The 12062-nt window shown below is 39.9% G+C and overlaps 2 protein-coding genes across 2 annotated transcripts in view; both read left to right on the forward strand.

The window, feature by feature from the left end:
• LOC145459724 (uncharacterized) overlaps positions 1-5486 on the forward strand; it is a 35665-nt gene extending 30179 nt beyond the window's left edge. Inside the window, exons 5-9 of the mRNA XM_080338277.1 lie at positions 920-1029; positions 1536-1610; positions 2336-2513; positions 3001-3698; positions 4160-5486. Of these exons, the coding sequence (XP_080194403.1) occupies positions 920-1029; positions 1536-1610; positions 2336-2513; positions 3001-3698; positions 4160-4420 (1322 nt within the window). The 3' untranslated portion in view covers positions 4421-5486. The remainder of the gene's footprint in view (positions 1-919; positions 1030-1535; positions 1611-2335; positions 2514-3000; positions 3699-4159) is intronic.
• Positions 5487-5968: 482 nt separating this feature from the next.
• On the forward strand, positions 5969-11388 carry LOC145459780 (uncharacterized). Its single transcript, XM_080338328.1, has 5 exons — positions 5969-6127; positions 7306-7450; positions 8535-8639; positions 9837-10084; positions 11034-11388. The coding sequence occupies exons 4-5, from the start codon at positions 9857-9859 to the stop codon at positions 11265-11267; spliced, it is 462 nt and encodes a 153-aa protein (XP_080194454.1). The 5' UTR covers positions 5969-6127; positions 7306-7450; positions 8535-8639; positions 9837-9856; the 3' UTR covers positions 11268-11388.
• Positions 11389-12062: the final 674 nt, after the last annotated feature.

Below are 12062 nucleotides of genomic sequence, written 5' to 3' on the forward strand. Positions count from 1 at the left end.
TACACTATACCTATATCTCCCATTTGATAGTTTATGTATCTATATCTAAATAGTAAAAAGTTCAATCATATTGTCGCAGTGGAATCAAAGTGGCTCATGTTTATTTGACACATTTTGATCAAATTAATTTTACGTGATGTTTTCATCTTCTATCAGCTATATATTTGCCCCGACTAACTTTGAAAAACCAAGACAGACATAAATACGGCCAAGTTATGACCGAAAAAACATTAAAAATTTTCAAAAAGTTGATTTTTTTCAAGTTTTAAAAATGGACCTTTAAAATTTGAAAACTGGACATAAGCTACTTTGATTCCACTGCGGCGACATGCAGACAGTTGAACAACAAAATATTGGTCGGCATTTCCAAATTGTTCTAGAATTGAAATTGTAGCCACACTTATTTTTCCAAATTAAATTAAAATTAGAATTACTGAATTCGCAAAAACTTTCCAATTTAATTTAATCCTGAACTAGAAAGAAATGGTGATAAATATTTGTAGCGCTTGATGAGGGGGCGTCGAGTCGAAAAAGGTTGGGAACCACTGTTTCGTATGCCGTGATACAAGCAATTGAGGTTTCAAGGCTTCCACAACGGACAATAGGCCTAGTATCGAAAGCATACTTCTCGTTGATAAATCAGCTCTTAGTTGCTAGGAGCGTATCATTTTAGTACTCGAATAAGTTATCTTTCGTTACTCGGCATTGATCATAACAATTAGTAGTGGAATCAGAGGCTTTTACCCCACTGGCAGTTTTCAGGCCTTTCATTTTCTGCCACCACAACGTACAGTTTTGACATGTCTTGAAAACCTTCGTTACTGAACATCTCTGGAAACTACAACAGGAATATTCTACTCTGTAAATACTTTGTTGTAAGATTTCCTCTGTGAAGTTCTGTTATTTTAAATTGTGACAGATCAAAGCCCTTTGTCGGAGAGGCCTTTGATTGTAGCCGCGCCGTCCGATACCGAGGAGGAGCCGAAGACTTTAGAGAACGAAGTCGATCAGACGCAGGAAGAAGTCGAGGTCAGCCGTTAACCCGTTTGTAGCTTTTCGCGGTCGTAAAGACGCATTTAGATTTGTCGGAAGGGTCGCATACTGTTAACAGTTGATTGGAATTGTGTGAATCATCTTGGCGACTAACACAAATAGATGCAATGTTCAGAAATGTATTGTTCACCACGATATGGGTGCTATTTTGTCCGGTCGTTTTGACAATTTCATTCACACATGTGATGGAATCATCCCGAAACTGCCTTCTATTTACCAAAATCTAAAGTGTCAAAGTTGAATGGTTTCGGCTAAAAATGTGTTTTAATTGAAGTAGAAATAATCATCTAACATAAACGCTTGAGTAGTGCAAGTAAGTAATACGTACTCGAGTATAGAACTACTGCATTACTGACCACTTGATACTTTACCCAAGTAGAAGTAGTTCCATGAATGAAGTAATGAACCGACGTGGATAGAATATGTTTGCCCTGTAGACGCATGCAATTATGACGGTAACAATGCGTGCGTTTTATTGACAGAACGATATTGAGAACTTCACGGAGCCGCACACGCATTCTTTCAGTTCCGACGAGGAAAGCGACGCCGAAGATGAGGTTTGTATTATTCTATTGAAATTAAATTCAACGGTATGCTTGTTTCCGGTAGAATTTGCCATACAAAATTTGAAGTGGGATTTTGTGTCTTGTGCTGTCAACAGGTGTGGTTAAATATGATAGCGTAATGGTGAAGCGAATTTAACGGCGCTTATTCAAAAGTCTCTTTCACATACAACTTATCCGAAATGAGTTGTAGGCTACGTTTAAACAGCTTCATATAACTAGGCGATTATTCAAATCCAACTTTTGACATTTTTTGACCTTGTGTATGTAAATCAGGTGTTTTCCCACATAATATAAGAATTGTACTAGTTATCTTCATATCTGGTTGGAACTGTCTGTCCTTACGAAATGGTTTGACCTGGAAAAACTTTTTTGACATATTTTTACATGAAAAAAACTTCATTCTACCCAAATCTTGCCCTATGAAGAATTCCAGTAGTCACATCACGTATGATAGTAGAAATAATACAAATTTGTTGTAGTGCAACGAAAGATACTTTCCTACATTCTCGGGTAGAAAGTGTCTGACCTTCCTGAGTAGCTTGCCAAGAATGGAGGAAGAACGTTCGACAGCAGCAATTGTGGTCGTTGCCCCGAATATTTTAATGACTTCTTCTTCAATGACTTCTTGTTCTGCGCTATCTGTTCATTTATAAATAGATGAATAATTTCCTTGTCAACCAATTGACTTAGGGCTTAACTGTCGATTATTATTACAGCCAGAAGATAGTGGATCTGAAGTGGCCGAACCGGAGAGGGCCAGCTCCGAAGATCTGCAAAGCGTGGACTACGCCTTGGAGGAGGAGCCGCCCTCTATGATGTCATTTGTGGTCGTACCACTGCCGGATTGCTTCGACGTGAACAAGCCTCTCAACGAGTCGCAGTACACCGAAGAAGGTTTGACAACTAGAATATTTTCAGCAGTATTCAAATTAGGATTGGAATGATAGCTACACATTTTTTTCAGTATCAGAATTAGTGAATTCGCAAAACATGATAATTGAATTAAATGTCTAATTGGTAAGAATTACAATAATAATCGAGTTCCAATTCATATCAAACAGGAAATCATACTCATAAGCGTGAGACTGGCGAATGTCTGTACAGCAAGCTTGGCTTGTTAGTCAATATACGGTTTTCGTGTAGCTATTTGAGGGAAACCGATAAATTGATATAAATTATAATTGGATCATAGGAAATTTCACAAATTAGATTGAAAGAATTAGAGCACACAAACATTTCACTCCAATTACGCTAATTAGACAACTAGAATTACTTAGTTATCCAAATCCGGCTAGTGTCAGAGATGGGCAGATTCAATATTTTTTTAAATTTAAAATTTTTTTAATAATTTTATTTTACAAATTCAATTTTTTTAATTCAGACGCAAGCGTAGACTCCGCGGCGGGGCAAGAAAAAGACGTAGCCTCGCCGCAAAACGAAGAATCTCAACCTGGGTCCGTGACCCGCCCCGAGAATGCGTCCCTCCCCGAAACGGAGACCCTCCCGAAATCGACCGCCCCACACATCGTAATACCACCCAACCCAGACACAACCGGTCCGCCATCGAGCGGGGGTGTCACCCCTCAGTCTGTCGATAATGAATCGCTGACCGAACGTATTCATAAAGAATTTGACGAGTTTTTGGCCAACCCGGACCATCCCGTGGAGTGCCCCGCCACAAAACCAAAAGTCCCGATGAACCAAATGTCATCCGCGTCGCCGGCTAAAATCGTGCTTTATGCGCAAGAACCGAAACCAGTCCCGAATTCTGTGTTGAATGTCGACGCCCCGTACCGAATCCCGAATTCAACCACTGCCCCGCCGTTCCCGCCTTTTGAACAAGGTTGGGCTCGAAACCCGATTCCAGTACCACAGTCTGTCGTCGATAGCGACCCGTCGTCAGGTGAAAAACCAGTTCCAGCCCCTCGGGGCACCGCCGGGGCTAGTCAGCCGACCTTGGAGTTTGCAGGGGTGTTTCCGACCGAGCCATTTGCGGTGGCGTCTCCGAGTCATAGTATACAGGACGACAGACAGACGCAGGAGAGATTGCGTCTGCCCAGAATACCGAGTCTTGAAACCGTAAGTTTCGCATTTTCTTAAATATCAAGTTTCTCACCATTTTGTAAAAGGTTACCTGAATATTTTTCATATTTAAAAAAAAAAATATATCCTGAACATCATCAGATTCGCATTTTCTGAAGTTTGAAGTATGAATTAATTTTGCAATTTTCAATTTTGAAATTTTCCAAATCTAAAACTTACCCTCGATATCGTAAGTTTCGTGTTTTTTGAAATTTGAAATGTTTTTCACACTCTGGAGAAGAGAAAAATAACAAGAATATCGTCAGATTTGCATTTTTTGAAATCCGAAGTATGAAATTTTTTCTCATGTCAAAAAATTACCATCGATATCGTCAGTTTCATATTTTAAAAATAAAGAATTTTGAATAATTGTCCACAGAGGTATTCGATTTTGCCTCTCTGGTTGACTTTACTCGAGCGCCAACGATATTTTTATCAATTGCATTGTTCCTTTCCAGGACGGAGCAGTTTCCGCAGACGGCCCCGGGTCATCCGACGATCAGGACCACGAAATATTCCACACGCCGCCCCCGAGCTTCCAGACCAGGCGCTATCAGGAGGTTGAGTTGGGCCCTCTCGACCAACTCTACGAGATGGGCTTTCACGACCTTGACTTGAACAGGGACATTTTCAACCAGTGCGCGGGTGACCTGACCCGCACCGTGCAGGCGTTAGTGTTGCGGGCCGACGCAGAACAGCAGTACGATGAAACGGCTTGAAAAATGGGCTAAATTCAGGCCTTCGGATGCATTTCTTTGTGTGTAAATTCGATTTTGTTTGTAAGATATGTAATCCTTGATGATTTGCACGGCATTTTCGAGTTACAGACTGTCTGTAAAAAAAAAAACCGCTTGAATACTGTTGAAGCGTAAAAGTACTCCCTCTGCCAAGAATCAGTATTATGACCGGAGGCGTAATTTTACCTTAACCGTGGTGGAGAATTAGTCCTGTGAATTTCGAAACGTTGTGTACCAGCGAAGGCTTGCTCTCGATGATTGAACGTTAAATCGTCCAAGTCCGCGTTACGTAGGGGTACCATACGTCCTCTTTTTTGACAGTTTTGAAAGTGTCAACGGAGGATGCCCAAATGTCCTCTTTTTAGAAAATTTTGGTTAAATTTATGTTAAAATTCAACGGCGATATAGGAAATCAGTACTCAAGTAACGTTACGGCGGGCCTTTCGGGAGTTGACTCCAACGACGAATTCAATCAAAGTGTGTATTTCTGGAGTCGAGTCGGAAAAATGACCTTTTTTTTAGTCAACCAACTACAAACTCCCAATAAATTTACCAATTTTTTTCGGGATTTTACCCCTATACTGTAAGTCCGGTGATCTTTAAAAAGTGTCCTCTTTTCAGATTCCCAAAATACGGTAACTCCAGCTTTGCGTAATTTTCCGCACTTAGCTCGCAGTCCAAATGGCGCCCTTTATGTGGGAGCGAGCGATGCTATTTGTTTGGCTGGTGTTTTTCTTTGATTTCCTGTGCAATAGGATTGTTACAGGCACATATTTTCCGGTTATTACAACTTTTGCTGTATAAGGAGTAGCAAGGGTATCGACCAGCCCGTACAAGCTGGGTGAAGTGTGTTTCGCATGATACCTGCTTTCATTTATTGAATTTTCAACTAAATGTCCGGATAGTTGTGTGATATCATTGATTTATGTGAATCTGCACTGTACCGTTTGTCTGTTACAATTTTGATGTGTGTACATTTCGACTTTTATCTGTGCTTTTGTCTGAAAACTTGTATAAACATTAAACAATGACGGTTGTTAGTAGGTAAGAGCCTCTAATTCAAGTGCAAGATGCTTGTGAAAGGACAAAAGTTTGATACTAGGACTGAGGTTGCGTCAGGGAAATCTCTGTGGATTGAGTTGTTGGAGAGATACACGAGTGAGCTACATACATAGTGTATATATAGGCCTGTCTCCGTAGAGACTAAGAGCATCGTCACCAACGTGATTAATACATCCATTTAAAAAAGCATCAACGATTCACAGCTACAGATTACATTTCCTGTGATAAGCTTTTAAGAATGTCTTCATATCTTGGGTATTTTGTGGTAAATATTGTCCGTCAACCCCACGGAAAACGATTGTACGTTGTACCGCATTGCAAGACGCGCGGAACATTGCATAATGACACTAGATACTGCATGAATGATGTGTCTCATCCACGGTTCACACAAGATACTGTTATTTGGTTCGGGTACCGAGAGCCATATGTTAGCTTAGTGAAGCGTGACAACCGGTACGCCATTTAAATCATTTCATTGCAAACATCGAGTCGTTTTGTTTTGTGTGAAAATCCGTGTCTCCGTAAATTGTAATCAAAAAAATGTCGACGATGAGTGAAGAAAGGGAGGAATTACCCAATTTGCCGTCAGAGACATCGAGGGGAAGCTCCGTCTCAACTGAGCTGCAGGTGGGATATGTTTCGCTTTTTGTAATGGCGTGTGGACTAATTTGGTATAATAAGCATCAGCGAACAGATTATTGTTCATTTGCTTGCCAACCGTGTCGTATCAACCAAATTGACTAATGAATGATTAGAATAATCATAAACACTGTTGGAGCAGTGGTATACTGGCATCGCACAAGGTTCACTGACACGGTCTGCATAATAGCAGCTATGCAATGTATAGTATGGGTGGATTTCTAATTGGGAGGTGACGCTGGACTTGTGTATAGGGTTGGAATAGTCGTTTAAATGGATTCTAGTGATGGAATTGGGTTTGATTTACTTCAGAGGTTGGGAAGAGGACATATTAAGCCAGGCCAGGTTTGGTTTGGGTTAACCTCTACCCTAACCCCGAAACTAACCTCTGACTCAACATTATAACACTACTCCTGACATAACCGTTACCCAATGATAACATAACACATGCAAATGAATCCAAAAGCTCGACTTAACCAAACCCACCTCATATTTATATACATAACCCTATACCAGAAAATCGAAAAATCTCGCAATCATCAAAATATGTGGATGTTGTCATTTGTCACCAATGTATATGATGTCATTTCGGACATAAATATAGCCAATTTCACTCCACTCCTATATCTGTGGTCTGTCGGACAGACTGTATGTCATGTAGGCCTATATTTACTAAAATATGCGCAATTATCTTAAATATGACTCAGATTGTCGAAATCAGATTAGAATCAGGATTACTGGAGTTGCCAAGAGAAGAATGTTGCATAACAATTTTTGCTCAATTCCAATGGCTAAAAGCGGAGTTATTGCATTTTATAGTTTTAAATTTGCAAGTATAGCATTGACGGTGTGAAAACCCAGAATTATGAATGAAAAACTGAAATAACTTTGCTTCTAAGGGTTGGAATTGTGTCAAACTCGTTCTGCACCATACAGTTCTCTGGTAGTGTTTTCAAGAAGAGCAGACATTCGAATTGAAATTAGGGCGTAGAAACTTTTCTCAAATAAGATTAGAATTACTTTATCCGCTTTTGCGTTAATTAGCTTAATTATCTAGTTGTCCAAGTCAGTGTTTGAACTGGTTTCTCTCTCAGTGAAGACCAGATCCTACATTATTGTCATGAAACTTAACATTGCAATGATTTCTCGTCTAATTCATTTTACAGGAAGAGTATGACGAGCTCATAAAGTATGCAATTGTGACTCCGAAATGGAACCCAAGTACAGTCGCTACGGAGTCTACTATCTTGCCGCAACTTCGATTATCTGGTGTTGACCAATAGCCGTTGACCACTATCGGAGAATATTCCAGTGAGTATTGTATTGCGTCCTTGAAAGAAGTGGGCAGTAACAAAATACTTGTACTTTTTCGGGATGCACAAGAAAGTACTTGACTTGACTTGAGTCAATTTTTCGAATGCTTTCGAGTCATTGTGCATGATTTGACACTAGGACGTCCAAGACAGCCATTTCATTGTAACTTCGAAGAATAGTAAGGTCACCACATGATTGGTATTACGTCTATCGGTCCTGATACTTGGAAAATAGGGCCAGAAACTGTTGAGACTGAAGAAAATTATGATATTATGAACGCGAGCCATTCTATATCACTTAAGCAGAGTTGAAAAAGTTTGCTGAACCGCATTGAACTGAAACTGATCAGTAAGCATATTGACTTGGGCTCGAGTCAAAACACTATGACTCGAACTTGACCCTCTAGTAGCGAACTTGGACTCGGACTTGACTCGGAGGTGAATTGGAGGGACTCGACTTGACTCGAGTCAAAACTAGAAAAGCGAGATTGGCTTGTGACTCGCGACCTTGTGACTTAGTTGCAACCCTGGTTTCTGGAAAAAGCAGGCTACTCGCTCTATATACTTTGGACTCTTTATAATTTGAATTTTAAATAGCATAAAGTACTTTTGGGATATGTTTCCATGTTGTGACTGCAAGCGAGATTGTTTTAAATAGCCTCCACCAAATTTCTAAGCAATATTTCGCTGAGTCGATCTGAGACGAGATAGATAAGATTAATATCTTGGTCAATTTCACACTATATTCAACGCCCACCCACAAAGCAATGATATTATTTATTGGTGAAGTTACCATGAATGACCAGGATCTTAATTTTATAGAATATTTTGCGAGTAGCCACATTCGACCATATGTACTTCTTGAAACTACTTGAGTACATGCCAGGCCCTTCATATCTACTCCCGCTTGAAGTAGTTTGACATATTTTGCAAATCTCTCCTTGTATTTGTTGTAAAGCAGTAGAAATGTACAGCTTTACTTTCATACTACTTGAGTACCATACCAAACTGTGATTACTTGGAGCCTGTCTGGTAATCGACAGTGTTTGTGTGTTATTTTACGATACTATTTTCGTACACAGCTGGCTCAACGGTAACCACTCGTTCGACACACATAGAGGAAGACAGCGCTGTCGGTAGCGAAGAGCCAGAGACAGCTAGAAGGCAGACGGAGAATTGGCGGCCAGGTAACGATATTCAAACGTGAACTGTTGAGATTTCTAGAATTGGATCGATCATGACATTGATTTTTGAAGTTTTTGTGGCTGGCGTCGGTTGTTTTTTATGCAAGTGCCAAAACTCCGACGTGGTGACACTTCGTTAAATACTGTTCAGTAACACAAAATTAATGTTCCTGTTTTGTGTCTTATAGTAGGATGTGGTGAGAATGGCTTGTTTTTTAGCATTCGATTGCAGTTCGTTTTGAATGTACGGTACTTGTGATGAATTATAACAATCGAGATGTCAGCCTGAGTGGCATTTCAGTATTACCCTATCTTTGCACGGTAGGCATACTTTATATATATAATGCATAGTTCAGGTTGAGGGTATTCATGTTTGAACGACCGGTGGCAAAGGAAAGCCCCCAACCTCTTTTTTCTCTGCCCCGTTGCTGAATATTCACTCAATTAACACTCGCCAATTCAAAATGAGGCAACCTACGCATTAGGGGTGTTCAAAAATGACTTCTTTTCTCAAATTGTACTGGCTACTTGATAAAATTGTTAGGTTACCTAATTTAGGCCTACACACCAAATGTGGTTCAATTCCAGCCAGTAGCCGCATTGCTACAGGAGAAGAAAGCTCCTATTTATTATATCAAAATGAATTGACAACAATTTCAAAATTTTCTGTTCACCCCATGAAAGGCTTGGGTTGTCTATAGAAACGATGTTCACCAAATTTGGTTCAATTCCAACCAGCGGAAGCGAAGTTATTGCCGTCGAAATATTTGGATTTGAATAAAATAGCATTTCCGGTATCTGAAGAGTTGGTCACCGTAAATACTATTTTATTGATAATCCAAATTTTTCGACGGCAATAACTCCGCTTCCACTGGTTGGAATTAAACAAATTTGGTGAACATCATTTCTATAGACAACCTAACCCTTTCATGGGGTGAACAGAAAATTTTGAAGTTTTTGTTTATTTATTTTTATCCAATAAATAGAAACTTTCTTCTCCTGTAGCGATGCGGCTACTGGCTGGAATTGAACCAAATTTGGTGTGTAGGCCTAAATTAGGTAACCTAACAATTTCATCAAGTAGCCAGTACAATTTGGGGAAAAAAGTCATTTTCGAACACCCCTACTATGCATACTCAACGATGCTCCACAATTCATTCTGTCTTTTAATTGGGTCTGATTTTTGTCTGCTTAATTCAGAAGAGCACACACCCAGACCGATGCCATCTCCAGGCCGGACCCTGTACCGCGGCCCCATGCTTTCACCCTCACCCACCTCAGCGTCGGACCGATCCGACCCCATTTCAAGACAGCCGGTCGCTATCTCGACATACTTGAAGGACCCAAAGATGGGTAAAGAAGGGTCATATAGACACAAGGACCCACATATGGTGCGCATGAACGAGCGTTTGGATCAGTGGCACGGAAAATTGAAGACTATGGTTTTGGTGAGTTTTAGTGAGTCTCTGATTGCAATGACTTATTCACGAGTCCATGAATTAATGATGTTCTCTGGCCTGCGTGAGAATATGGTGATGGCCTGCTGTTGAATAATATATTCGTATTGAAGTAAACCTGAGCAATTTTGGCTGAGATCATCGGGGGTAATTGTCAGCAACTGGTAAAGAACATTGTTGATCAGTGATTTCCAACCGCGGCTCCAATTGACCTCTGAATATGCCACAAAAACATGATAGACGACAGTTGTTGTTTGTTTCTATAAACAGATATAGTCAATTTCAGTATATAAATGCTAAAATGAGGAATATTAGTATGTCTTGAGGCCGCTGTGGATGAATTCCCGGCAGACAAGGTCACAAGGATATATCTCAAGTTCTGCGGGTTATAGGCCTTTGTATATCGTCTCTGTGAAGAGTAAATTACAACACAATTTTGCTAACATGAAAATAATGAAAAAAAATTTGCAATGAGTCTACTATTACTCAGCGTATAATCTCCCGCAAACTTGTGCAACAATTGCTGGAATGTATGAAGAGCTATCACATACCGACATAATAATATGTTGTAGTAATGATGATATGCATTTACACTTTATTTCAATGTATAGCACTCGCCAATCTGCGTCTATCAATGCTAAAATACCTTAAATTTTTGTAGCCTACTCGAGTGTTTCCATGCGGCTCCATACGTACTCTGAAGTTTTGAATGCGGCTCCGAGATCCAAAAAGGCAGGGTACCGCTGGCATATGGTATACAATTGAATAGTAAACAGGACTAAATATTGAAATAAACCGGTATATGAACCTGAATTTTTTTATTGAAGTTCTGTTCCTCCAGGAAGCTCTTCAAATGATAATATGAATATACATCGAGGGTTGATGTTATTTTTTCTGACCGTGAAAAAGTTTGTAAACTCTCGTACTATATTTTCCGCAGGCCGAGCTGAGTCAGACTCAAATTTCTATCGACGAGGAGCACCGCAGAAACGTGAACGAGATGGAACAGAGCCACAAATCCGACGTGGACAAGCTACAGGTGACCTCTTTTACCAGAAAATACGTGGTGATATTCTCGCCAATCTTTCATCCATGCCCCAAAACGATTTTACGGTCTGGCGTACATCTTAATTCACAACGAGATGTGCTTCCTATGACTGTCATGAATCATTGAATCAATGTTCCCCATGAAGATGTCATAATTTATGTTGTTTCACGTGATCTCCGCTAAACTAGATATACTGACGTCAGAGATACAATAGTTTAGAATTAGTTTAGCGAATCTTAGAAGCACCCTGTAGCTTAGATCCCAAACTTAAATCGGAACCCGCTGCCCTAGCCTATTCTGGTAAGCTTTTAGATTATTTCGGATTATAATTAGAATAACCGAATTCCAAAAATCTTGTAATTTTATCTAAATTACAAAATAGAAAGAATTACAACAAAAAGTAAATTGAGTTTATGAAATCGGATTGATTGCATTATCATAAGCACGAGAACGGCAAGTGTTCGTACACCAAGGTTGTCTCGTACAATGACAGTTCTTCGTGGCATTTTCAGGAAGACCAGAAATTAGATTGGAACTAAAATTGAAGTATACAAACATTTCACAAATCAGTTAAGAATCAGACTAGGCTACTATCATATAGCTCTAATTTGTCTGATTAAACAGTTACCGTAATTTTCCGAATATAGTGCGCCCCCATGTATAATACGCACCCTTAAAATGACGTGTATATTCTGGGAAAAAGCCTGTACCCGTGTATAGTACACACCCTGCATTCGCAGTCCATGAGTACATGAATAGTTGTGTTTTAGTACGCGATGTTGTTCTGTTTTGCGATGTCACTGTCGAACAATCATGACATAATGATCGCTAATCATAATACAATTAACGGCATTGTCTCTAAACTAGATAGATAGTCGCCAAAACCTGTGAGGTCGGCGACGTGATAGCTTAGGCTAGCGA

The sequence above is a fragment of the Botryllus schlosseri genome, unplaced genomic scaffold (genome assembly GCF_051294905.1).
Source record: "Botryllus schlosseri isolate E-star unplaced genomic scaffold, Bs_hap1 Bs17a, whole genome shotgun sequence".
Lineage (NCBI taxonomy): Eukaryota > Metazoa > Chordata > Ascidiacea > Stolidobranchia > Styelidae > Botryllus > Botryllus schlosseri.

What these genes read in the sequence shown, in the direction of transcription:
- LOC145459780 (XM_080338328.1), top strand. Translation starts at nt 9,857, where the DNA reads ATGCCATCTCCAGGCCGGACCCTGTACCGCGGCCCCATGCTTTCACCC. An exon ending in AATTGAAGACTATGGTTTTG is followed by an intron (nt 10,085 to 11,033) that starts GTGAGTTTTAGT and finishes TATTTTCCGCAG; the next exon opens with GCCGAGCTGAGTCAGACTCA.